The sequence below is a fragment of the Emiliania huxleyi genome, assembly GCF_000372725.1.
Source record: "Emiliania huxleyi CCMP1516 unplaced genomic scaffold EMIHUscaffold_105, whole genome shotgun sequence".
NCBI classification, from domain to species: domain Eukaryota; phylum Haptophyta; order Isochrysidales; family Noelaerhabdaceae; genus Emiliania; species Emiliania huxleyi.
The window spans coordinates 102,574-125,122 of NW_005202113.1; the positions used below are offsets into that span (position 1 = coordinate 102,574).

The 22,549-nt window shown below is 67.6% G+C and overlaps 6 protein-coding genes across 6 annotated transcripts; 4 read left to right on the forward strand and 2 right to left on the reverse strand.

The window, feature by feature from the left end:
- Positions 1–1,250: 1,250 nt before the first annotated feature.
- Positions 1,251–5,205, forward strand: EMIHUDRAFT_454253 (hypothetical protein; the record flags this gene model as incomplete). The annotated part of the gene is made up of 6 exons (XM_005792707.1): positions 1,251–2,472; positions 2,543–3,146; positions 3,224–3,678; positions 3,799–4,283; positions 4,968–5,048; positions 5,170–5,205. 6 exons carry the CDS (start codon positions 1,251–1,253, stop codon positions 5,203–5,205), a joined length of 2,883 nt encoding a protein of 960 aa, XP_005792764.1.
- A 513-nt stretch (positions 5,206–5,718) lies between these two features.
- Positions 5,719–7,452, reverse strand: EMIHUDRAFT_222774 (hypothetical protein; the record flags this gene model as incomplete). Its single annotated transcript, XM_005792708.1, has 3 exons — positions 5,719–6,012; positions 6,301–6,738; positions 6,859–7,452. 3 exons carry the CDS (start codon positions 7,450–7,452, stop codon positions 5,719–5,721), a joined length of 1,326 nt encoding a protein of 441 aa, XP_005792765.1.
- A 606-nt stretch (positions 7,453–8,058) lies between these two features.
- EMIHUDRAFT_222776 (hypothetical protein) lies at positions 8,059–8,595 on the forward strand (the record flags this gene model as incomplete). Its single annotated transcript, XM_005792709.1, has 2 exons — positions 8,059–8,150; positions 8,352–8,595. The coding sequence occupies 2 exons, from the start codon at positions 8,059–8,061 to the stop codon at positions 8,593–8,595; spliced, it is 336 nt and encodes a 111-aa protein (XP_005792766.1).
- A 3,407-nt stretch (positions 8,596–12,002) lies between these two features.
- EMIHUDRAFT_222778 (hypothetical protein) lies at positions 12,003–13,731 on the forward strand (the record flags this gene model as incomplete). Its single annotated transcript, XM_005792710.1, has 3 exons — positions 12,003–12,384; positions 13,024–13,271; positions 13,351–13,731. The coding sequence occupies 3 exons, from the start codon at positions 12,003–12,005 to the stop codon at positions 13,729–13,731; spliced, it is 1,011 nt and encodes a 336-aa protein (XP_005792767.1).
- A 348-nt stretch (positions 13,732–14,079) lies between these two features.
- Positions 14,080–17,874, reverse strand: EMIHUDRAFT_222779 (hypothetical protein; the record flags this gene model as incomplete). Its single annotated transcript, XM_005792711.1, has 2 exons — positions 14,080–14,808; positions 14,971–17,874. 2 exons carry the CDS (start codon positions 17,872–17,874, stop codon positions 14,080–14,082), a joined length of 3,633 nt encoding a protein of 1,210 aa, XP_005792768.1.
- A 2,004-nt stretch (positions 17,875–19,878) lies between these two features.
- EMIHUDRAFT_222780 (hypothetical protein) lies at positions 19,879–22,078 on the forward strand (the record flags this gene model as incomplete). Its single annotated transcript, XM_005792712.1, has 4 exons — positions 19,879–19,898; positions 20,247–20,505; positions 21,352–21,884; positions 21,955–22,078. 4 exons carry the CDS (start codon positions 19,879–19,881, stop codon positions 22,076–22,078), a joined length of 936 nt encoding a protein of 311 aa, XP_005792769.1.
- Positions 22,079–22,549: the final 471 nt, after the last annotated feature.

The following is a 22,549-nucleotide window of genomic DNA, read 5'->3' on the forward strand; positions in this document are numbered from 1 at the left end:
CCGATCAGTGAGATCGATCTGCTGCCGCAGAGCCGGCTCTCTGCCCAGTGTGAGTACGTCGAGCCACCCAGTGTGACGCGCGTGAGGGACCTTCTGCTTTGTCCTTTTAGACCGTGCGACGATGATTGTGTCATGCACGATGGTGAAAGCAGTGATGGGGGCACTGTTGCCACCGAGTACCGTGCGTCGAAACTCACCTTGCAGGCTGAAGCACGAGATGGCAGTCTTCGGTTCGCTTGGGCTAGTATCGTGGAGCACTCCGTGGAGCACATAGAGCTCGTCATCATGCACCGCAACCCCAGAAAACCCCGCTCGCAGGCACCGTGTTCCGCCCAAATCGACCGAGCGTACGTGCGTCAGGTCTGCGGCAAAGACTTCGATCTTATGATGCCCCTGGCCCTCATCCCTGTGGGCAACATAGACGTGGCCCTTGGCAAACGCGACGGCGACAGGATCATGAATATGCCAGGCGCCGTGCTCAGCCTCGATCGTTGTGCCGAGGAACTGGCCGTCAGCAAGCCGAAACTTGTGCAACATGCCGTTGAGGTCAACTGCGAACACATTGCCCTCGCCGTCATAAGCGCATGCGTTAGCGCCTTCCAGTCTGTCCGGGACAAAATCGTCCTCGTCCGTCGGCACCACCAGCTGGTCCGGTGTGCGGTGGATTTGGGGTCCAACGGTCATGCGCACGATTGGACGGCTGCGCAGGTTGTGAGGGGCATGCAAATGATCGACGATCTGAAATTGGCAGTGGAGCCAATCTGCCACGCAGACCTGGCCATTGGGCAAAGCCGATACCCCCGAGGGTTCCCAGAAGCCTGGCAGCACTTTGTCGAATACGCACACCTCCCAGGCCTGAAGGACGGGCATGAAGGCTGCACGGCTCCCGGTGCTCGTGCGGCACAGCTGGCGCACCGCATCAAGGTCTAGCCAGCCGTCCGAGATTCGCTGTGCTATATCGGGCATGTGCACGAGCTGCTCGGGGATCTGGTACCGCGGGTCTGGCATGGGACAGCGTGTCGACGGGCCGCTGCCACGTGCGAGCACCAGCTAAGGGTGGGCTTGGGGCGCGTCGCGCCACTCGCTCTGGATGAAACGGCTGAAGAAGAGAAGGAGCTTCTGCCCGGCGCCGCGGAGAACACGGTGACTAGACCGGACTGGGAGGATCTAAAGGGAGTTTTCATCAATCTCGTCAGATGAGATTTCGAAGCTTCGGGGGAACAAGAACTTTCCGAGAACTAGAGGCACCCATGTCGGTGCTCGGCGAGACGAACGCTGCTGACGGCGAGGAGACGGTCGCCGTGATCGGATCCGGCATCAGCGGGCTCGCCTCCGCGTGGCTCCTCGCGCGGCAGGGCAAGCGTGTGACGCTCTTCGAGTCTGAGGAGACCCTCGGCGGCCATGCGCTCACCGTCGAGACAAAGATCGCGGGCCCGATTGACCTCGGCTTCCAAGTGTGCAACCTGACCAACTACCCGCACCTGTTCGGCTTCTTCGACCAGCTCGGCATCGACACCGTCGAGTCGGACATGTCCTTCGCCCTCTCCACACCCACCTCTGAGTGGGGCTCTCGCGGCCTCGGCGCCATCTTTGCCACGCCCGGCTCAGCCACCTCGCCCGCCCACTGGCGGATGCTGCGGGACGTGCTCGCCTTTGGGCGGCAGGCGCCCGAGGTGCTCCGCAGCCCGGAGGCGTGGGAGGGCGTCACCCTCGGCAAGTACCTCGCCCGCCGCCGCTACTCGTCCGAGTTTGTGCAGCGCTACGTTGTGCCGATGACTGCGGCCGTCTGGTCGTGCTCGGACGCGCAGGCGCTCGAGTTCCCCGTCGTGCCGCTCATCCGCTTCTGGTCGAACCACCACCTCCTCTCCATCCTCGAGCGGCCGGTGTGGCGCGTCGTCGAGGGCCGCTCGCGTGCGTACGTCGCGGCGGCGGCGGCGGCCATCAAGGACGTGCGCACCGGCTCTCGCGTGGAGGAGGTGCGGCGGGTGGCGGCGGGCGAGGGCGGCGGCGTCGCGGTGCGCGTGGCGGGGGAGGCGCGCGAGTGCCGCTTCGACGCGGTGGTGCTGGCGACGCACTCGGACGTCTCGCTCTCCCTGCTGGGCGACGGCGCGAGCGCGGCAGAGAGGGCGGTGCTCGGCGCCATCCGCTACAGCTCCAACGAGGTGTACGTGCACACGGACGCGTCGCTGATGCCTCGCGCGCGCGCGACGTGGGCGTCGTGGAACTGCATCAAGACGGAGCGGCCGGACGAGGCGACCGCCGCCGTCTGCGTCTCGTACTGGGTCAACCTGCTGCAGAACCTGCCCGCCGGCACGCCGGACCTCTTCGTGACCCTCAACCCGCCCTCGCCGCCCGACGCGGCGAAGACGGTCCGGCGGGTGCAGCTCGCGCACCCGCTCTTTGACGGCGCGGCGGTGGCGGCGCAGGCGCGGGTGGGCGGCCTGCAGGGCTCTGGCGGCGTCTACTTTTGCGGTGCGGCGCAGCTGCCGCCTCGCGCGCCTCCTCTCCCCTCCGCCGACCCTCCCTCAAGCCTCGCCCACAGGCGCGTGGTGCGGGTACGGCTTCCACGAGGACGGGATCGCCTCGGCCGTCCGCGCCGTCGAGGCGCTCTGCGGCGGCGGGCCGGTCGTGCCGTGGGAGCCCTTCTCGTGCGACGCGAAGGTGGGCCTCGTCCCGCGCGCCTGCCTCAGCCTCTTCCTCCGCTTCGGCGACGCGATGCTCTCGCGCGGCGGCGCCATCCGCCTCATCCTGCCGACCGGGGCCGACTGCTGGCTCGGCGACCGCGCCGCGCCGGCCGAGCAGACGGCGGTCGTGCGCGTGCGGCGCGCCTCCCTCTTCCAAAAGGTGGTTTGCAAGTCGGACATCGGGCTCGGCGAGGCGTACATGGACGGCGATTACGCCGGGGACGTCTTCAAGCTGCTGCTGCTCCTCTCGCGCTCGAACTCGGGCAGCCCGTCGCAGCTGCGCCAGGCGACGGCCGGCGCCCTCGGCTGGGCCGGCGGCGCGCTCCACTCGCTCTTCGAGCGCCTCGAGCGCGACGCGCACTATGCAAACTCAAACACAGAGGAGGGGTCGGCACGAAACATCTCGTACCACTACGACGCGGGCAACGACTTTTACAAGCTCATCCTCGACGAGACGATGCTGTGCGCCGCCGCCCCCATTCCGCCGCCGGCCCCTGCCCCGCCCCGCCGCCTCCCACCACGCCCGAGCCCGCCTCCAGGTACTCGTCCGCCGTCTTCACGGCCGAGCGCGCCGCCGCGCTGGCGGCCCTCGACGCGGCCGGCAAGGAGGCCAGCCTCGAGGAGGCGCAGTACGAGAAGATCGACGCGATGATCCGCGCCGCCCAGCTGCGGCCTGGCGAGCACGTGCTCGAGATCGGGTGCGGCTGGGGCGCCTGCGGCGTGCGGATGGCGCAGGTGGCGGGCGTGCGCGTGACGGGCATCACCATCTCGCGCGAGCAGCTCGCCGAGGCTCGCAAGCGCGCGCGCGAGGCGAACGTGGAGCACCTCGTCACCTTCGAGTTTTGCGACTACCGGAACGTGCGCGGCCAGTTCGACAAGGTAGTCTCGATCGAGATGATCGAGGCGGTGGGGCACGAGCACCTGCCAACCTTCTTCGCCGCCGTCTCGCGCGCCCTCAAGCCGGGCGGGCTCGCCGCCATCCAAGTCATCACCAGTGCGCTCACGCCCCCCCTCTCCCCCCACCCACGCCCCCACCCACCCGCCCACCCCGCCCTCCTCCCGCCCCCGGCGGCGCCCCTCCCAACCCCGCGCCGCCCACTCCCCTCGCCCCCAGTGCCCGACGAGCGGTACGAGGCGTACTGCAACTCGCACTCCGACTTCATCCGCACCCACATCTTCCCGGGCGGCCACCTCCCGTCGATGGGAGCGATGACCGCCATCTCCTCCCGCCTCGGCCTCGAGCTGCACGGCGCAGCCGACGTCGGCGACGACTACGCAATCACGCTCCGCCTCTGGCGCGAGCGGCTCACCGCCCGCGCGCGGCAGATCGAGGCGCTCGGCTACCCGCGCCGCTTCATCCGCATGTACGAGTTCTACTTCGCCTACTGCGAGGCCGGGTTCGCCAACCAGCTCATCCACGACTACCAGCTCACCTTCCGCAAATCGCCGCTCCCGCGGCCGCTCCCGCCGCCGACGGACGCGGCGCCGACGCCGGTCGACCCGCTCACGGCGACGCTGCTCTTGGTGTGGGGCGGCCTCACCGCCGCGCTCGTCGCCTCCAAGCCGCACATGGCCATCGTCCCCGCGGCGCTCGTCGCCGTGCTCTCGGCCTGCGGCCTGCTCCGCGCCTTCTGCGGCTTGGCGCCCTTCCGCGCCGCCGCGGCGACCGCGGCGCTCGCGGCCGCCCTCACAGCCGCCTCCTCGGCCGCGCTGCTTATCGCGGCCATGGCGACGGCGGACCTCAGCGCAGCCGCCGCGCCCGTCGCCGTCACTTCGCGGGCCGCGAGGGCGGCTGCCAAGGCCGCCCGCAGCGCCGCCGCCGCCCCATCGTCGCTCCCCGACGTCGCGTCCGCGGTGCGGTGCTTCGTCGAGCTGCTGCAGCGCCCGTCGCCGCCCGCCCCGCTCCAGGCGGCCGCGCGCGCCGTGGTCGGATCGGCCGCCGGCTGCAACGCCGCCCGCGCTTGGGAGGCTGTGCGTCACCGCCAGCTCCGCACCGACACTTTCGAGGGCGCCGCCTCGGCCGTCTTCCTGGTCGTCGCGGCGGCGGCGCTCTACCACGACATCGCGTTGCTCCCCATCGCCCTTGCGCAGCTCTCCGAGGCGCACGCACTCCTTCTCCGGCTGCGCATGCTCAAGCGCGCGCCAGAGCCGGCGGCCACCGGCCAGCCGCCCGCGCCGCCCGGAGGCGGGTTTGGTCTGGGGCTCGCCTTCCTCGTGCTGCGCGCTGCGCCGCACGCCGCGCTGATCGGCGCGACAATGCCTCGCCTCCTCGCGCCGGGCGAGGAGCGCACCGCGGTCACGTGGGCCGCGCTCCTCTCGTTGAGCGTGATGGTGATGCACGACAGCACCGTCCTGCTCTCCGAGGTGCGCCCGCCGATATGCGCCCCGAACGGCTATCAGGGCAACCCGCGACCCCTCTCACCCCCCCGCCACGCCGTCTCAGGTCCGCCGGCACCTCCTTGCGTCTCGCCTCGCTCACCTCGAGGGCCTGACCGCTGGCAACCACCGCAAGTCGAGCTGATTGGGCAGGCCGCCAGAGGGAAGGGTGGGGGACCAGCCGGGAGCGTCCCGCAGCCCGCTGCGGTGAAGCGCGCAGAAGAGAAACGGGCGCCGCCACGGGCTTCACGACTCGCGTCTCGATACCGAGACACCAGCCTACGTGGTGGTGTCGATACCGAACCTCGTACATACGCGGTGTGAGTGCCTCTCGGACCTGCTGCTAGCCCGGCCGGAGTCTTGAGAGGCGCAGAGTGTGGAGAGTGAGAGATCGGTCCCAGATCGGCCACCGCCGCGCACACACACATTTTAAGAGACGCACGCACCTCGCACGCGGTCTCTTGACTCCTCGGTGTGCGCCAACGGATTTTACTTGTGTGTATATTTACGTACTCCACTCTGGGACATGCGTGTACACGTACAAGCCGCTCAGCGGCTGAACTCCCCGGCTTCTTCCTTTTCTCTCTGTGTGAGCTGTGACCACATGATCGATGATGGCACACATGAGACGGCCGGAGGCGGAGCCCGCGCTATCCCCTCACGTCTGGCTCGCCCAGCACGTCTCCCCGAGCCACTGCTCCGCCCAGCACTCTGTCGACGCAAGGCGGAGCATCGCGTGCCACTCGTGCGGAGTGGCGGGCGCGCCGACGGCGAGCCGCCAGAGACGCGCGGTGAAGGAGCCGAAGAATGCGGCGGCGGCGGCGGTGAGCGCCCAACCGACCCGGCGGGGCACGGAGCGCGCGCGGACGACGAGTGCGTCCCAGCCGGCGGCGGCGATCAGGATGGCGAAGTAGTAGGCGGGCGCGTAGTAGAGGAGGAAGGTCTGCCGGTCCTGCGTCGCGTACGGCAGCCAGTGCAGCAGCATCGCGCACAGCAGCGAGGCGGTGCCGCCCGGCTCGGCCGCGCCGCTCAGCGCGCCGGCGAGCCGCGCCGCTCGCTCTGCGCCCTCCGCGCCGCGCAGGCGCTCGCGCGCGCACCCGAGCGCGAGGGCGGCGAGGCGGGCGGCGGCGGCGGCCGCGGCGGCGGCGGCGGCGAGGGCGATGGCCGGGTTCGGGTGGATGAAGAGGCCGAGCAGATGTTGGTCGTCTGGCGCCGCGGCGACGGCCGCCCAATCTCTGACGAGGGAGAAGTGGACGCCTCGCGCGGCGAGCGGCCACGAGTACCAGCGCGAGTCGAAGGCGTGCGAGCCGCGCGGGAAGAGGATGGCCATGTTGCGGTTGTAGCGGAACTGGGTGGCGGCGTGCTCGAGCGCGAGCGCGAGGAAGGAGGGCCTCTCTCCAGGCGGAAGCGAAGCGGCGAGCGGGTTGCCGGCGAGCGTGGCCTGGAAGCCTTCGGACATGTAGCCGTCGCCGTCGCCAGAGTTGGGGAGCAGGGAGAGGTGGAGGCGGAGCATCGCCACGTGCATCGCCAGCGGCAGCCCGAGCAGAATCGCGCCGCGCGCCGCCGCCTGCCGGAGGAGCGCCGCGACGCTTCGCCCCTGCGCGGCGAGCCGGCAGAGAAGGAGCAGATTCTGCAGCCCGAGCCAGCCGAGGGTGGTGAGGGGCGCGCCGTACTTGCACTGCAGCGCGCCGCCGAGGGCGAGGCCGGCCGCCATCAGCGGCGCGAGCGGCAGCGGCGCGGCCGCGTCGCGCGGCGGCGCGCGCGTCGCAGAGAGCGCGGCGAGGTGGGTGAGGCTAACGAGGAGGGCGAGGATGATATCGTTGAGGTGGAGGCGCGAGAGGGCGAGGAAGAGGTTGTCGCTCAGCACGAGGTAGGCGGCGAGCAGGCTCGACGCACGCGAGAGCCCGGCGGCGCGCGCAGTGATAAAGGCGACCGGCACCATCGCCGTGCCGCACAGTGCCGGCAGCAGCCGCTGAGGCGCGAGGTCGCACTCGGCCGCAAACGGCTCGGTCGACTCGTACGGACAGGAGGCGGCGCCGCGGAAGCCCAGGGCGAGCGCGACGCGGTACATGGCGAGCTTTGCTAGCGGGGGATGCACGTCGAAGAAGTAGGCGCGCTGGTGGTACCTTGGAGGCAGACGCGCGAGGAGTCGGATTTGAGATGGCGGATTAGATGGGCTGCGCTTGGGAACGGCAGAAGCGGCGCGCCAGTTGAGGAAGCGACCCACATGCGTCTCGTCGTACACCGGCGTGGCGGGAAGGTCGATTCGCCAGAGCCGGGTCACACCGGCTGCGAGTGTCAGTAGGAAGAGACAGCTCGCGTCGCCGCCGATCACGCTGCCGCGGTCGTCGGGGCGCGGGCCAGCAGGGCGGCGGGATTTCGCGGAAGGCATGCAGTGGTGGTGTCGTCGACTGACTTCGAGTCGGGGCCGCCTCAGAAAGAATTTTACAAGGGTCCATCGCACGACACCGGGTACGGGACTGGCACTGCAAAGGCGACGGCTTAGAAGCCGTCGCCCTCACAGATGCCGTCCTCCTCACAGAAGGCGTCGTCGGAATGGTAGTCAGGCGGATGGTCGAATCCGCGAGCACCGTGGTGAGAATTCTAGCTACGCCACGGGCGCTTTGGTGCCAGACCTAGAGCGCTAGGCGGGGGCCTCCCATCAAAGGGACTGCGGCAGAAGACGCCCAATCTTGCACAAGTGCAACAACCATACGTCTCGCCAGTTCGTGCGAGGGTATTTTGGACAATCCACAAAAAACAATTGCCGGGGTTAAAACACAACCTCTGCATGTATGTGTGTATGCTGCCTCTCTCACAGCACACTGACAAGGCTCAAGGGCGTGCGTGGACGGGCGCAAACAGCACAGACATCGGCCGAAAGAAGAATTCGCGCGGGGGGATCGCTTCCCGAGTAGGATTCCTAAGTCCTGAACAACCACATGGTCGTACTTTTCGTTCGCGGCCATCGCGCATCGGGGTACGGATACTCTCTCGTATGTGGCGAATCGCCATCGATAAACTGGAGGGGGGAAGGAATCTAGAGGGCGGGCTCCCGGCCTCCCGCCGGGACGTGGCGGAAAGTCGGCGGTTGAAACGCCAAACAACCGTCAAACAGAGTGCGCTTGCAAATTGATTCCAGGCCAATCGCCGCCCTGCGCGCCCTCGCCTGCGCCCCACAACGGCGACACGCGAACCGCCCACGCGCACACGGCCACACTGACACGCTGCTCGGCCCGATCGCCCTGGATTGCAACATTACTGATCGCCTGACCGTTGGCCGCGCCTCAGGATGTTTTCCAAAATCGTGGGCGAGTCTACCCTCATGCTGGCTGGCTGCGCTGGCGCAATCGCGATCCAGGCACAGCTCCTAGCGAGGGCCGCCAAGCCCGAGTGCGCTGCGGCCGAAGCCACGAGGCAGTTTGAGATGCCCTCCGACGCCGAGATTGCCGCAATGGCCAACGCAGCTCTGTCTTTGAGAGGATCCGCCCATCGTCGGGAGCGGCCAGTGGCGCTCGTGCCAGCGCGCGACTAAGATAGTGAGGGTGTGGGCTTGCTTCGAGTGCCGCCGGTTGTCCTGGCGCGTGTGCTTTTATGCATTATGGGGGCGGCGGCCCGGTCCCCGGTGGGGTCAGGGAGCTCAGCGCGCTTGCAGCGGCCGCGCGCGGGCACTGGGGTCTGGGCAACCACAGTGCACACCTAGGCCGTGGTCCAGGTGCTGTCGCGTTGGACGATGTAGAATGAACAACTGCTCGTTATCATAAACGACACGCACGAGTGTGCGCAACTGGCCAACTGCCCGGCGGGGGGCTCTATGACGAAAACTAGACGATGCCTTGCGGCGGCATGCCCGGCGGCATGCCCAGCGGCGGCATGCCTGGCGGCGGCATGCCTGGCGGCGGGACTAGCCGCGGCATGTCTGGCGACATGCCCGGCGGCCGCATGCCTGTTGGCAGGGCGGCTGCCGCGGCTGTCGGCTCCCGCTTCACGCACGACGTTGAGGGCTCCAGCGCGCCGAGCTCCTTGTTCACGGCGGCCTCGGCGGCGATCTCGCGGTCCTTGGCCGCGCGGTACTCATCCCACACAGTCTCGCGCGCTTTCGCCGCGGCCGTGAAGTCGTCGAAGGCCTTGTCGAGGCCACGCAACTGCGGGTGCCGCGGCCGCCTTCTGGCGCGCCGCCGCTTTGCGCCGCGCGAGTTCGTCGTGATCGTTCGTCCCGATCCACTCTTCGAGCGCCCCCTCATCCTGCAAGAGCTCCTTCACGCGCTGGTCAATCGCCGGGTCCAGCTTCGAGCGAGCCTTGGCCACGCGCTCCTCCAGGAGCTCGCTTTGCCTGCGGCTGCGCTTGCGTGGTGTGTCGGGCTCAAGGGTGACGGCGTTCTTGCGGCCCTCGGCATTCTTCTGCTCCCAGCTGCGCTCGCCCACGACCTGAACGTCTCCCGTCGCAGCTGGCACCTTCGCCGCAGCGGACGTCACTGGCTTGCTCAGCACCTCCAGGTCGCCCGCGTCGATCCACTGCTGTTGCTTCCAGTCCCAGCACCGCCATGGACTCTTGACGAGCTCGACCCTGTGGCGACATCACCGGGAGCGTACATGACGCCCTCGTCGGCGCCAATGTCCTCCGAGTCCCCAATCACCCAGCCTGAGTCAGCGTTCACGTACCACAACGCTTGCTTGACTTTGTCGTCCTCGTGGCGGTATAGCGGGTAGGCTGTACGGCCATTGGTTAGGGCGGGAATTTCGTGGTACACGCCGAGACATGCGCGAGATTTGCCCTGGTTCTCGGTCGGCAGCCTGCCGACGATGGCCACGCGAGCCATCTGTGTCCCGTGTTTCTGCTGCTGCTTACCTCACGACCGTGTTTCTTTCCCGTCTAATTATCCAGGCTGTATCTACCAGGCTGTTCTCCAGGCTGATCTTCCAGTTAACCTGCGAAGCGTGAACAGCGCCACGAATTTGAACAGCGTTCCTTGAACACGATATCGGTGTCGCACCGCTCTGACATGACCGGAGCACTTGGAGCACTTGGAGTGCAGTCGGTAACCTCACATCCAGGGCCGGGGAGCTAAGAAGCGCACCCAGCGGGCCGGATGATCGGCATCGGGCTACGGGCTAGAGAGCCCTGACCCCTAGGGGGGTGCGCGTTCGCAGGGAAAGGGCTGTAGAGTAAAAAAAATTGCGTTTTACCCTGCGAAAGACACTACTCTCCCCCTCCCGTCACTCGTCCCCCTTGGCGTGGCGCGCCTCTCCCCCAGCTCTCGGTATCGCGTACTGCACGAGGCTACCGTGGGCCCCGCCTGCGCGCTGGGGGTTCCCTGCCCTGTCGGGAAGCCTAGCTCTGAACCTGGGGTCGCTACCTAATGCGGGGCTCCTGGACGGGCGATGAAGTTCGCCTTGAATCTCTCGTCTCGCTTTCCCCCCGACTCGCGTCCGTCGGGGGTACTCCCTGCTCTGGCTCTCTGATCTCCCCCCCGCCCCCCCCCCCCCTCCTTCCCTCTCCGGGATGAGAAGCGCGCTGCTGTCCCTAGAGGGGGGTCGGGTGGTGAGGGAATTGATTAGGCCTCATGTTGTCCGCGGTCGCCCACGGACGATCGCCGGAGTGGGCCGAAGGACAGAGGCTTGCCTGTGTGGGGGCGCGCGGGCGCCCACTCAGGCTCGGCCTCCGTTGTCTCAGCCTTCAGTTCACCTCTCCTAGCGCCCGGTTTTGCGTGGCGACCTTCATTTCGGGGTCGAAGGTGCTACACACACTTGCCCCCTGGTGGTCTGGCACTCGGCGTTATACCTACTGGGGTTAGGCTGTTTTTCTTTGATTTTCTGAATTTCGGGGGGGGGGGGGGGAAGTGGGTCCCCGCGGTGTTTTTTCTTTCCTGTCAGTTTTCTTCTATAAAGATCTTGGCAAAAAAGAGGCCGTTTGTATCGTATTACAAAAGTACTGCGTGCGGCATGCGCGGGCTCGACGTGAGGCAGGCGACTGTCGCGGGGTGCGGGCTGCATCGCCGGTGCGGGGACTGCGCGGCGTGCACAACAAACATGTACATGTGCATGCACCTTGGCTTGCATGTGTGTGTGCTCTGTGCGGTCTGTGCTGTGTGCAGGCAGACTGGACAGCAAACTGAACGGATGGCGGAGCGCGCGCGCAGCGTGCCACGCGCGCGCCTCGTGCAGTGCAGGATCTGCGTCGTGCAGGCGCGAGGCGGCAGGGGCGCAGCGGAGCACGCGGGCTGAATGGTTCAGAACAAGCAGGGCTGCTGTGCAGTCTGCATGCAGACTGCACAGCAGCCCTGCTCGGGTAACGGAGAGCGTGCTCGGTGGCCTGCGCGCGCGGCGTGCCGCCGCGCGCGCCTCGCGGTGAAGCGTCTTGCCGGTCGCGTCGCGCTCCGGTGCGGTATGGTGCCTGAAGAAGGTGCAGGCGCTTGTGCAATGGGCGCAGACTGCAGTGAGAGGTGCACTGCGGCGCGCGCGTCGCGGCGTGAGTGGTCGTGCGCCTGGCGCTGGTGGTGCGAGAGGCGCGTGGCTGGTGCGGGCGGCTCGGGACAGCCATAGGATGCCAGCACAGAGCAGACGCACATGGCACAGCTCTGAAATGGCGCTGCGCGTGTTTGCGTGCGCGCGGGGACGTACGTGCAGTTTTCACGCGGTGTGCGTGGAGAGGGTCATGCAGGGCGCCGGCAGCGCGTGGCTCGGCGTGTGGGAGTGTTGGGGTGCCCGTAGGCGCGTGGGGAAGGTGCCCGAAGGCGATCATTTCGGGGTGCTGAAGGAACTGTTGTGCACAGCTTGAAAGGGCTGTAGAGTAAACACGGGTCCCCGAGGGTTAGCTCTGCGCTCCGGGTTTCCCCTAGCCGCGGAACGCCCCCTCTACTCGGGGCTAGTATTGTTTTCTCTTTGCCTTGTTCGCAGCACGTCCAACGCCATCGCTGACCGTGCTTCGAACCATCTCCCGTGATGGCCGCCCTCCGCTCCGCCGCCCGCTCGCTCTGGCGGCGCGTGCACCCCGACCTTTTCCAGCGGCACCCTGCGGCGGCGGCCTCCAACCAGCGTGCGATGCAGGACGTTGGCGCCTTCCTCGACGCGGCGGCGGAGCGGCACCACGCGCTGCTCACCGGGGCGCCTCCGCCTCCGCCACCGCCGGCACGCTCGCTCGCCTTCTTCGTGGACGCGCCAGCACCGGCCGAGCCGCGAGAGGTTTGTGTTCGTCTGGCGCCGCCGCACGTGCCGCGCCACCTCGCGTCCGCCGCGGCAGCCGAGCGGTGGGCGGACGGCGTGCGGCGCTGCATCGAGGATGCGGTGGCGGCCCTGGACGGGTCGCCCGACGTCAGGGCGGCCGGTGCGAGCGAGGAGCGCTCAGACGCACCTCCCGCGGCCGCCGACCCGCTTCTCGCCGCCGCCTTGCGCGCGTCCGCCGCGCGACAGCGCCACGAGCGGCGTGGCGCCGCCGCCGCCGCCGCGCCGCCGCCGCCGCCGCCGCCGCCGCCGCCGCCGCGGATGCGCCTCGAGACGAGCCGCCTCTTTTTCGGGCGCGGCATCGACTCAGACGAGCAGCAGCGGCTCATCGAGGCGCTGCGCCGCCTCCTGCCGCAGCTCAGTCCGCGGGTGGTGCGCGCGCTGCGCGGCGGCGGCAGCAGCAGCTCGCGCTCGACGCATTTGCGCTCAAAGCATTTGCCGCCGCACCCCCCGATAGTGGTTGCAGCGCGGGAAGGCGCGGGCGGCGCGGGCGGCGCGGGTGTGGGGGGCGCGGGGATCGCCCACCTCGATCCCAGCTTTCAGCTCGCCGATCTGGAGGCGGCGCTGCTGGAGGCGGCGAGGCCGCCCTCCGCAGCCGGCGGAGAGAGCGGGGCGCGGGGTGGGAGTGGTGGCCGCGCGGACGGAGGCGGCCGCGGCGTCGCCGAGGCGGCGGTTGACGCTGCGCGCCGGCTGCGCGCCGCCGTGCGGTGCGATGGCGTGCTCACGAGCGGTGCGGACGCAGAGACGGCGCTGCTCGTGGCGGAGGCGCTGCTCGCGCAGGCGACCGAGCTGCGCGAGGCCCTCGACCTGAGCTGGCAAGGCGTCCGGCTCCGGCTCCTCCCCGCTGCGGAGGAGGGCGCCGCCAACTGCCGCTTGACCGACGGCGCGGGCGGCGGCGCGCAGCTGCTCGTGCGCGGGACGCAGGGCGCGGCCGAAGTGCTCGCCCTCGTGCGGCGCGAGGCGCACAGCCTGAGGAGGGCGCGAGAGCGGGTGGCGGCCTCCCCTCTTCCCGGGCGGAGGCGTCGCGGGTGGCCACGTCCAAGCGCCCCCACCCCTCGTGGCCCGACAGGCGGTGCTGCTCGACGAGCTGTGCGCGCGGCTCGGCTGCGCCGACGCCACCGCCATTGGCATCGGCCGCGGCTGCGGGGACGAGCAGGTGGCGTCGTTGCGCCGGCTGCTCTGCGAGGTGCCGGAGGGCGGGCTTGTGCTCGGCGACAGGTTCGAACCTGCGAGGCTACACCTGGTGATTGGCAGCGGCGCCGCGGAGGCGGCGGAGCGCGCCATGGCCGGCCGACGCGGCGCAATGGAGGTGTATGTTGCACTACCGTCCGTCTTTGGCGCCGCTGAGCTCGCGGCGGCGATTGCATCGGCGATTGGCCGAGATGGGGCGGTTAGGACGCGGCATGGGACACGGATTTCAGCCGTTGGTGGCTCCAAACGTCAACGGTAGTTGCTAGTTCAGTCACACATTGACGGTGTGTATTGTGTTCAATCGTTATCATCAGCGTACAGTACACACAACACACGGAGAGAGAGTTACCACGAGAGATATCCGACTCGAGTCGTGTCAATCGCTCCAAGAGCAAGACGAGAAAAGAGAGGTCGGCTCATCACTGTTGTGTTCCCCTGTTCCCCAAAGAGGCCAGAGAGAGCGGACAGAGCGCAGAGACGAGAGAGCCGAGCCTGGCGAGCCTCTCTCTCCATCCTCCTCTACGTTACGTCTCCGATTCTCACCTGGCTCTGTGCCACACCTCCCAACACAAAAATGAATGACAGGAATCGCACATCAACTGCCTTGTCAGCTCTCATCCCCTGCCATTGGACTGTCTGCGGCAATCGCCTGGCCCTCGGCAGCGTCAGCTTCGCCACCCGGCTCCGCCTCCGCCTCCGGCGCCGGCTCGGCCGTGGGCTCAGGCTCGGGGGGCGGCGCGGGCTCCGGCTCCGGCTCCGGCTCCGGCTCCGGCTCTGGAGCTGGTGAGTCATCCGCCGCTTCTGCGGGCTCCGGATTGGGAGAAGTTGCAGCAGCCTCCGTGGGCTCACTCCCGGACGCAGGCGCGTCTTGCAGTCCCGTGGAGCCCTCGACGGCGGGTGGCGCCTTCGCCGCGGTCGCAGTGCCCGCTTCTTCCACGGCCGCTGCAGGGTTCGGCGTCCCGCCGAGCGTGTTCGAGCTGGACCCGCCGGTGCTCGAGGTCGACTTGCGATACTGCATCAGCTTCTCCTTGTTCTTCTCCTGGCGCCGCTTGATCCGCGCCTTTTCCCGAGCCTCCTCCTCCTTCTTGGAGGCGAGTGCCGCGGCGGCCTTGCTCTCCTTCTCCTCCTCCTTCTTTTGCTTGAGCTCCTGGTAGTCGAGCAGCTTCGCATGCACCTCCTTGCGCCGCCTGGCCAGCTTTGCATTCCGCTCCTTCTCCTTGCGGACCCTCTCCTCCTCCTCGAGTTTCTTGCGCACCGCGGCGCGCTTCATCAGGGTCTCGTTCGGAGGCATGTTTGCACTACTCATGCCTGGCACCTCCGCCGGCTGTAGCGGCGCCTTCGGCGGCCGTCGTGGCGCAGCGGGTCGGGCAGCCGGCGAGACCCCAGGCCGCTGCCTTGCCGGAGCGGCCAGCTTCGACCCCGGGTCAGGTGAAGGCGCTCTGCTCCGCGACCGTTGCGGAGACGCTGCAGCAGGTGCAGAAGGCCTTGCTCCACCCACCTTCCGCTCAAGTGCGCTTTTCGCGGGGCGCTTCTCGGGAACGACCTTCAGACGCGTCTCCTCCGCCGCCACCGGCTTCAGAATGTTGATGCCGAGGGCATTCTCGAAGATGCTGTCCATGAGCTCGAGCGAGGCGGCGGCTGATGCGCTCAGCCCCATCTCGGGCGGGACGACACGCACCTGCGTCTCCTTGCGCTCAACCTTGACGGCAAGGCCGGCAGGCACCGGCACCTCGTTCGGATCAGCCGCCGCATTTAGCTTCTTCTCCAGCGCCGCGCGCTTTTGCTCCGCCGGGGAGAGCTTGGGCGCCGGGCGCGGCGGCTCCTTTTTGCCCGCGTCAGCCGCCTGCTTTTTGGCTCTGTCCGCCCGAGCCCCGTTTGCCGCCTGCTTGCGAGGCGGCCGCTGCGCCTCTGTCGCCGCCGCCTTCCCGTCAACAAGCTTTGCCGCGTACTTCTTCCCACCGCTTTGCTTGGCGCGGTCCTCGCGAAGCTTGCGCCGCTGCTCCTCGGTCGGCTTTGGCTTTGCCGCTGTCGCTTCGGTGTCCGACCCCGGGTCCCGTCGGCCTGGAGACGGCCGGCCATAGCCGCCACCCTTGACTGCCGCGTAGCTGCCTCCTCTCTGCCGTCCTCCTTCGGTCCCCTTGCTTGCCGGCTTCGGCAACAACACCGGGCCGTCCGCCGCCTCGCCGCCGATGCTCGCCCTCCTCGCACGGGCGGGGCTCTTTTTGGGCGCCGCTTCCGCCTTGGTGGCCCCTCCGGCCTTGGGCGATCGGGCTGGAGAGATGGGCGGTAGCACCTTTTTGCGGCCGGTCGGTACCGCGTCGACATTATCCACGGCGTCGGAGCGTGGCCGAAGCGCCGGCGCCGGCTTTCCCTGCTTTTGCGGCGGCGGCGAGCCTTGGCTCTGATGCTTCTCAGCAAAGCCAAGCAGCGCTGCCAGACCCGGGTGCTCCGCTCCCCGAAGCTGCAGGTACTGCTGACTGGCGGCAAGCACGGCCGGTGCGACGCGGTTGAGAATCTCGGTGTGTTGCAAGTGGAGGAGCTTGGCGGTCAGCTCGACGCAGAGGGTGGCGCGGATGGAGGAGCCATCGACGGCACTCTTGCCGCCCGGCTCGGTCGGCAGCAGCTTGCTCAGCGCCTGCTCGCAAAAGATCTCGAGAAAGTCGTGCAGCATCTCAGAGGTGTGGTAGCGCTCCACGAGCACGAGGAATGGGATGCTGCCGACCCGCCCATGCAGCGCGTCGTTGAGGCAGACCTTGCCGAGGAATTGCAGCAGCAAGAGCGCGTGGCGCAGGCCGAGGCTCGGGTGCTTGGCGAGGGTGAGGAAGAAGTCAAAGTCGGAGTTATCGTAGCCGTACAGGGTGACCTGCTTGATGAGAGGCTTGAGGAGCACGCCCACGGGGATTTGCGGCTGCTGCATCAGCGTGAGCTGGAAGTTGCGCGCGATAAAGTGGCGGGCGCCCGCCTCATGGTGGTTCTCGATGAGCGAAAAGGCGAGCGCCTTGAACAGCGCCGGCGCCGCGGGGTGATTCGTCGACGCAAAGCGGTCGAGCAAGCGGAAGAGCGCAACGTGCACGCCCATCTGCAGCTCAAAGTCGGAATCGCGGCAGCCGCGCTTGAGCTCCGTCAGCACCACGCTCGCTGCGTCCTGAGACGCACCGTCCTCGGCGGCGGCTGCAGCGACGGCGTCGGCACTCGCCTCGAGCCGGATGGTCTGGAGTTCGTCCGGGAAGCTCGACCAGAGCTGCGCAAGCAGTTCGAGGGCGCGTCCGCGGCCAAGCGGGGGCGCGTACGGCAGCCGCGCCACGTGGAGCGCGCGCTGGACCAAGTATTGGAGCGCGCCCGAGTACCTGATGTAGCTGGGCATGCCGGCGGTGGCCGAGAGTAGTGGCAGAAGCTCGAGGGCGAAGGTCAGGTAGGGCGTCGGCTCGGCGAGCAGCTGAGGCAGCACGTGCGAGATGAACTGCTCCACATTGTCGCCGCTAAAGTGCAGCACCATTGGCAGCAGTGAGCCGGCCGAGTGCAGCTCCGGGTGGGCGCGCCATGCCTCAATCATGGCGGACGCGCCGCCGTCGGGCCGGGAGAACCAAAGCCACAGCACCGCCTGCCCTCCCCGCTGGGTGAGCTCCGACGCGATCCTGCAGAGCAGCCGGCTGGTCCAGAGCGCGACGTTGGCCTCGGTCGAGCTGAGCCCAGGCTGCAGCAGGGCGAGCGCCCTCTCTGCATTCGCCTCACTAGCACCGCACAGGGCCACCAGGTGGCGGCAGTGAGCAAACGCGAGCTTCAGGTACCTCACCGCAGTCTCGTGGTCTCCACGTTCGCCGTGCGCCAGCTTCCGCGAGAGGCGGCGGAGGCTCGGCTCGCCAACCATCTGCAGGGCCTCGCCCCAGCTGCACGAGTGCAGTTGCGTGTGCAGGCAAATCGCGAGGAACTCCTCGGGACTGCGCGCCTCGTTCGGGGCGGCTGGCGGAGTGCCGATGCCGGCCGATGCCTCCGCGGCCCCTCGATCGGACCGGTCGCCTCTCGCAGCCGCCCCGCCCTGCGGCCCTGGCGAGTGTGCGTGCACGTGCAATTGCTTGACCACGTCGACGACGATGTCGGTGTCTCCCGCAACTATGAGCACCTTCATGTCGGCATCGACGTAGACACCATACTCACGCAGCTCCGGCAACAGCAGGTTCCAGTTGTACAGCTTGGCAACCGGCGTGGTCAGCTCCTTGAGTGCGCCTGGCCGCCGGCCGCCCAGCTGCTGCAACAGGATCCCGACCCGCACTCCGTTCTCGAACTCGGCGGCAGCCTCCCGCGCAAGCGCGACCGAGTCGCCGTAGGGGGCCGCCTCGGACTCTCTCAGCACCCCCAGCCGGCGGAGCCAGCCGGCGACGGCGCCATCGAGCACCAGGGGCATGGTCGGCGCAACAGTAACGGTCCCGGCCAGATGATCCGGCGAAACTGCGTTGGGCGTGAACGATTGCGCTTTGGGGCTTACTCTACTTAACTCTCTGTGGCTAGAAGTTCCTATCTATGCTTCTGTTCTCGGCGCGCGCACGTTTGGCACTAACTCGAGGCTTTGATTCTTACGCCCCTCACTCACCCGCCAACCAAGGCAGGTAGGTAGGTGATTGAGTGAGTGACTTGTTTGTGTGTGTGTGTGTGCTCACTCACACCACTACACTGTCTGGTGGGGGTGCCCGAGCCATGTATGTGTGCGTCTGTGCATGTGCGGGAAAAAAGAAAGAAAACACACAACCCAAGGCGGAGGAGGGATGGGAGGACGGCACACCGCCACCACACAGGGATTTTAAGGAGAGGAGTGTGGTGCTAGCCGTCACCCACCCTCGGGCGTCTACCTCTTCCTATCTCTCTTTGCAAGTCTCTCGCCAATTCTCGCAGCGACCTTCATGCCGCCTAGCATGCCGCCTCGCGTTCTTCCTACCTACTCTCGTCGTTCTCTCTCCTGCTGTTTCATCCTCTGACTCATCGCTCTCCTCGCACCTCGCGGGCCTCGTTCTGAGACGCCGCCACCGCCTGCCGATCCCTTGCTCTCGCGGCTTCTCTCGCCTCTCGCGGCGTAACTCCGCTCTCCTCGCAGCGTATTTTGGCCCCTCGAGTTTATCGAGCCTTCCTCTCGCGCAAGGACCACATTTCTGACTCTCCCACTCCGATCATTATTTGCCTCCAAGTCATGTCGTTGCTCAGATCCACTCTCGCTTTTCGAGCACTTACCTCAACGGTCGGTGTTGGCACTGTGGGGCTCCATTCGTGTGTAAAAAGAAAGAAAGAAAACAGACAATCCAAGGGAGGGATGGGAGGACGGCACGCCGCCACCAGAAAAGGATTTAAGGAGAGGAGTGTGGTGCTAGCCGTCGCCCACCCTAACCCTTGTTCGTCTGCTCTTCTTTCTCCCTTCGCGTGTAACAGAGGCGGTGGAAGCTCCATCGACCGGCGACGTCGAAGACGAGCTTTAAAGAAAGAAAGAAAGAAAACAGTCAACCCAAGGGAGGGATGGGAGGACGGCACGCCGCCACCACACAGGGATTTTAGGGGAGAAGTGTGGTGCTAGCCGTCGCCCACCCTCGGGCGTCTACCTATTTCTATCTCCCTTCGCAGTTTCTCACCAATTCTCGCAGCGACCTTCATGCCACCTCGCGTTCTTCCCACTCTCGTCGTTCTCTCTCCTGCTGTCTCTTCCCCTGACTCATCGCTCTCCTCGGCCTCGTTCTGAGACGCCGCTGCCGTCTGCCTTGCTCTCGCTGCTTCTCTCGCCTTTCTGCGTAACTCCGCTCTCCTCTCCGCGTATTTTGGTCCCTCGAGTTTATCGAGCATTCCCTCGCGCAAGGACCACATTTCTGACTCCCACCGCGATCATATCCCGCCATGTCATGTCGTTGCTCAGGTCCACTCTCGTTTCGAGCACTTTTGTACCTCAACTGTCGGTGTTGGCACTGGGGTTCCCTTCGGGGATATCGTGACAGCTGACGGCGGGATTTCCACTGGTGTTTCGTCCTCCTCGGGGTCGTCTTCCCCGGCTTCCTTGCGTTCGGCGTGGCTCACCCTCCATGCCGTGAACAGGCGCTTTATCCACTCTATATTCTTCTCTCGTTCCTCTGCCCGTGCCTTGGTCTTGTCGTTGTTTCGCACCCATGTCTGTATGGCAATCGAGGCTGCCTTCCCCACTACCTACCTGTAGTTCACTCGTCACCTCTCCCGCGAGCGCCCCTCTCTTTCTTTCGGGTATGGGGTCCGTGAGTGCGGGCAACGTGCAAAGAAAGAAAGAAAGAAAACACACAACCCAAGGGAGGGATGGGAGAACGGCACGCCAGGCAATCACGGGCGGGTCCATGTTTTTCTTTTGAGGACGTTCTCAGCGGCTCTCCTCGGCGTGCCTGTGGCCCCACCTGCCTCTAGCGCGATGTTCAGCAACTGGGGCATGTTTTATCGCCTCGATATGCCGCCGCTGCCGCCTCTGGCGCCGCTGCCGCCGCTGACGCCGTCTCCGCCGTCTCCGCCGTCACCCCCGCTGGCGCCTCCATCACCCTTGCGGTCTCCGGTGCCTCCGATGCTGCCACCGTTCCCGCCTTCGTCCCCGCTCGTCGTGCCGTCGCCGTCGTCGCCAGCGGTTCCTCCTCCTCCTTCGCCGCCCACTCCACCCTCGCCGCCGATGCCGTGGCCGCCGAGCCTTGCGTCACCGCCACCGGCGGCGCCCCAGCGATTGTTTCGCACGGGGTCCATACGCTCGTGCGGCGAGACCGTTCGTGGAGACACCACCAAGGCTGCCAGGCAGACCGGCACCCCCGCGGGCGAGCACATTTACGCCTTCACCGTCGCCGCGGCCGGCACGATAGTCTTTGACACGTGCGGCTCTGGTCTCGACACGGTCGTGAGCGTGTTCACGTCGGGGCTCGCGAAGAAGGTGGCTCAGGGCGACGACAGCATCGCTTGCGGCAAGCAAGCCATCTTGACGGCCTCGCTCGACGCCGGCGCCTACGACCTCGTCGTCGAGGGCTACTATAAGAGCGAAGGGACGTACACGCTCACCGTCGGCTGTAGCAACCTGTACAGCGACGGCGCCCGGATTGGACCCCTGTCATCGCCCGCAGCGCCGCCGCCGCCGCCGGCACCGCCGCCCTCGCCGCCGCATCCTCCCCCGTCCTCGCCGCCGTCTCAGCCGCCGCTCCCGCCGCCGCCACCTCCCCCGTCCTCGCCGCCGTCTCAGCCGCCGCTCCCGCCGCCGCCTCCTCCCCCGTCCTCGCCGCCGTCTCAGCCGCCGCTCCCGCCGCCGCATCCCCCGTCCTCGCCGCCTCTGTCGCCGCCGCTTCCGCCGCCGCCTCCTCCCCCGTCCTCGCCGCCTCTGTCGCCGCCGCTCCCGCCGCCGCCTCCTCCCCCGTCCTCGCCGCCTCTGTCGCCGCCACTCCCGCCGCCTCATCCTCCCCCGTCCTCGCCGCCTGTGTCGCCGCCGCTTCCGCCGCCGCCTCCTCCCCCGTCCTCGCCGCCTGTGTCGCCGCCGCTTCCGCCGCCGCATCCTCCCCCGTCCTCGCCGCCTGTGTCGCCGCCGCTTCCGCCGCCCTGCCCGCCCCACCCACCTGGCGCAGCTCCTCCGCCGCCACTGCCGCCGCCGCCGCTACCGCCGCCGCCACTGCCGCCGCCGCCGCTACCGCCGCCGCCACTGCCGCCACTGCCGCTACCGCCGCTACCGCCGCCGCCACTGCCGCCGCCGCCGCCGCCGCCGCCGCCACTGCCGCCGCCGCCACTGCCGCCCGACCCGTGCGGCACGTGCAACGCAATCGTCAAAAAGACCGGCAGATCGCCCCTTCCTTATGGAGACCCGTGCCTGCCGGGCGACCCGGCTCAAACCTACCAGGACAACCCCAACACCCGCCCTCAGGAGACCACTGAGTGCTACACGGACATCGCGAGCAAGAATCATGTGCGCCGCTGCGTTGTCGCACCGTGGCTGGGCATCTCCTACGATACGCACTTCGATACGCCTGAAGACGTCGAAACGTGCCTGGTGCAGCCCTCGTCGCCGCCCCCTGCGCTTCCGCCAGCCCTGCCACCGAGACCGCCGCTAGACCCGCTCGACTCCTTTGCCGCCGCTGTGAAGAAGGCGCTCGGCGCCGACTCCTTGCCTGCCAACGACATCCGGCTCGTCCTCGCCCCCATCGTCGTTGGCCCCTTCGCCTGCTGCCTCCTCGGACTCGCCTCGCTCGGCTGCCTCTACCTCTGCATGCCTCACGGCGTGAAGCGGTCGCCGCCGCGCTCCCTCCTCAGCGACGACGGCGCAAAGGCGGCGGCTGATTTCGCTATGGACTTTGGCCCAGCCGCGAGCGCTCACAGCGGCGGCGGCGGTCGTGGCGCAGCTTCGCGGCGCTCGACGCGGCAATCGTCGTCCATCGCGCTGCGCTCGCCGGCCGGGCGGTCCCCTGCTGAGATCCTCAGCCGCAGGATAGCAGGCAATGTCAGCCCGATTCCGCTACCCTCTCCAAAGGCTCTCAAACAGCAAGCCCAGGCGCTACAATGGCTATGAATGCCTCTGTGTCGCTGTGCTGCAGTGCGCTGTGCGAGAACAGGCGAGCGTCGAAGCAGAGATGCTTCGTACCACCAATCCCTAGCTGCGCGCGGCGCGCGGATCTCCGCTTTTGGCTTTTGAGCCGGCGGCCGCGCGCAAGGCGCGGCGCGGCGCGGCGTGGGGCGGCGGGCGTCATGGCGGTTGGCGGTCAGTGTAAAAACCCTGTGTGTGCCCATGACGCGGTTGGCGCACGTGTGTGTCTCACTCTGCGCAGGCTGGGGCCCTGCGGCCCTGGGACACCACACGCGACACGGACTCAGTGCTGTTGAGGCGGGGGTTTCCGCGGTGTGTCTCATGTGTACTCGCATATACTCTCGAGTACTCGCACGCCGCGGCTCGCGAGCGCGACCTCCACAAGCCACTCCATCTCTCTATCTCAGTACTCAGATGGCCGAGTGAAATCTGGGCGCACATCTCTCCGATCTCGACACACAAACCAGATAGAGTGCAGTTTATTGCTATAGCCATACGACCTCGGCTCCTGCGCACCCAGTGATCACTGCCAGTGTCCCAC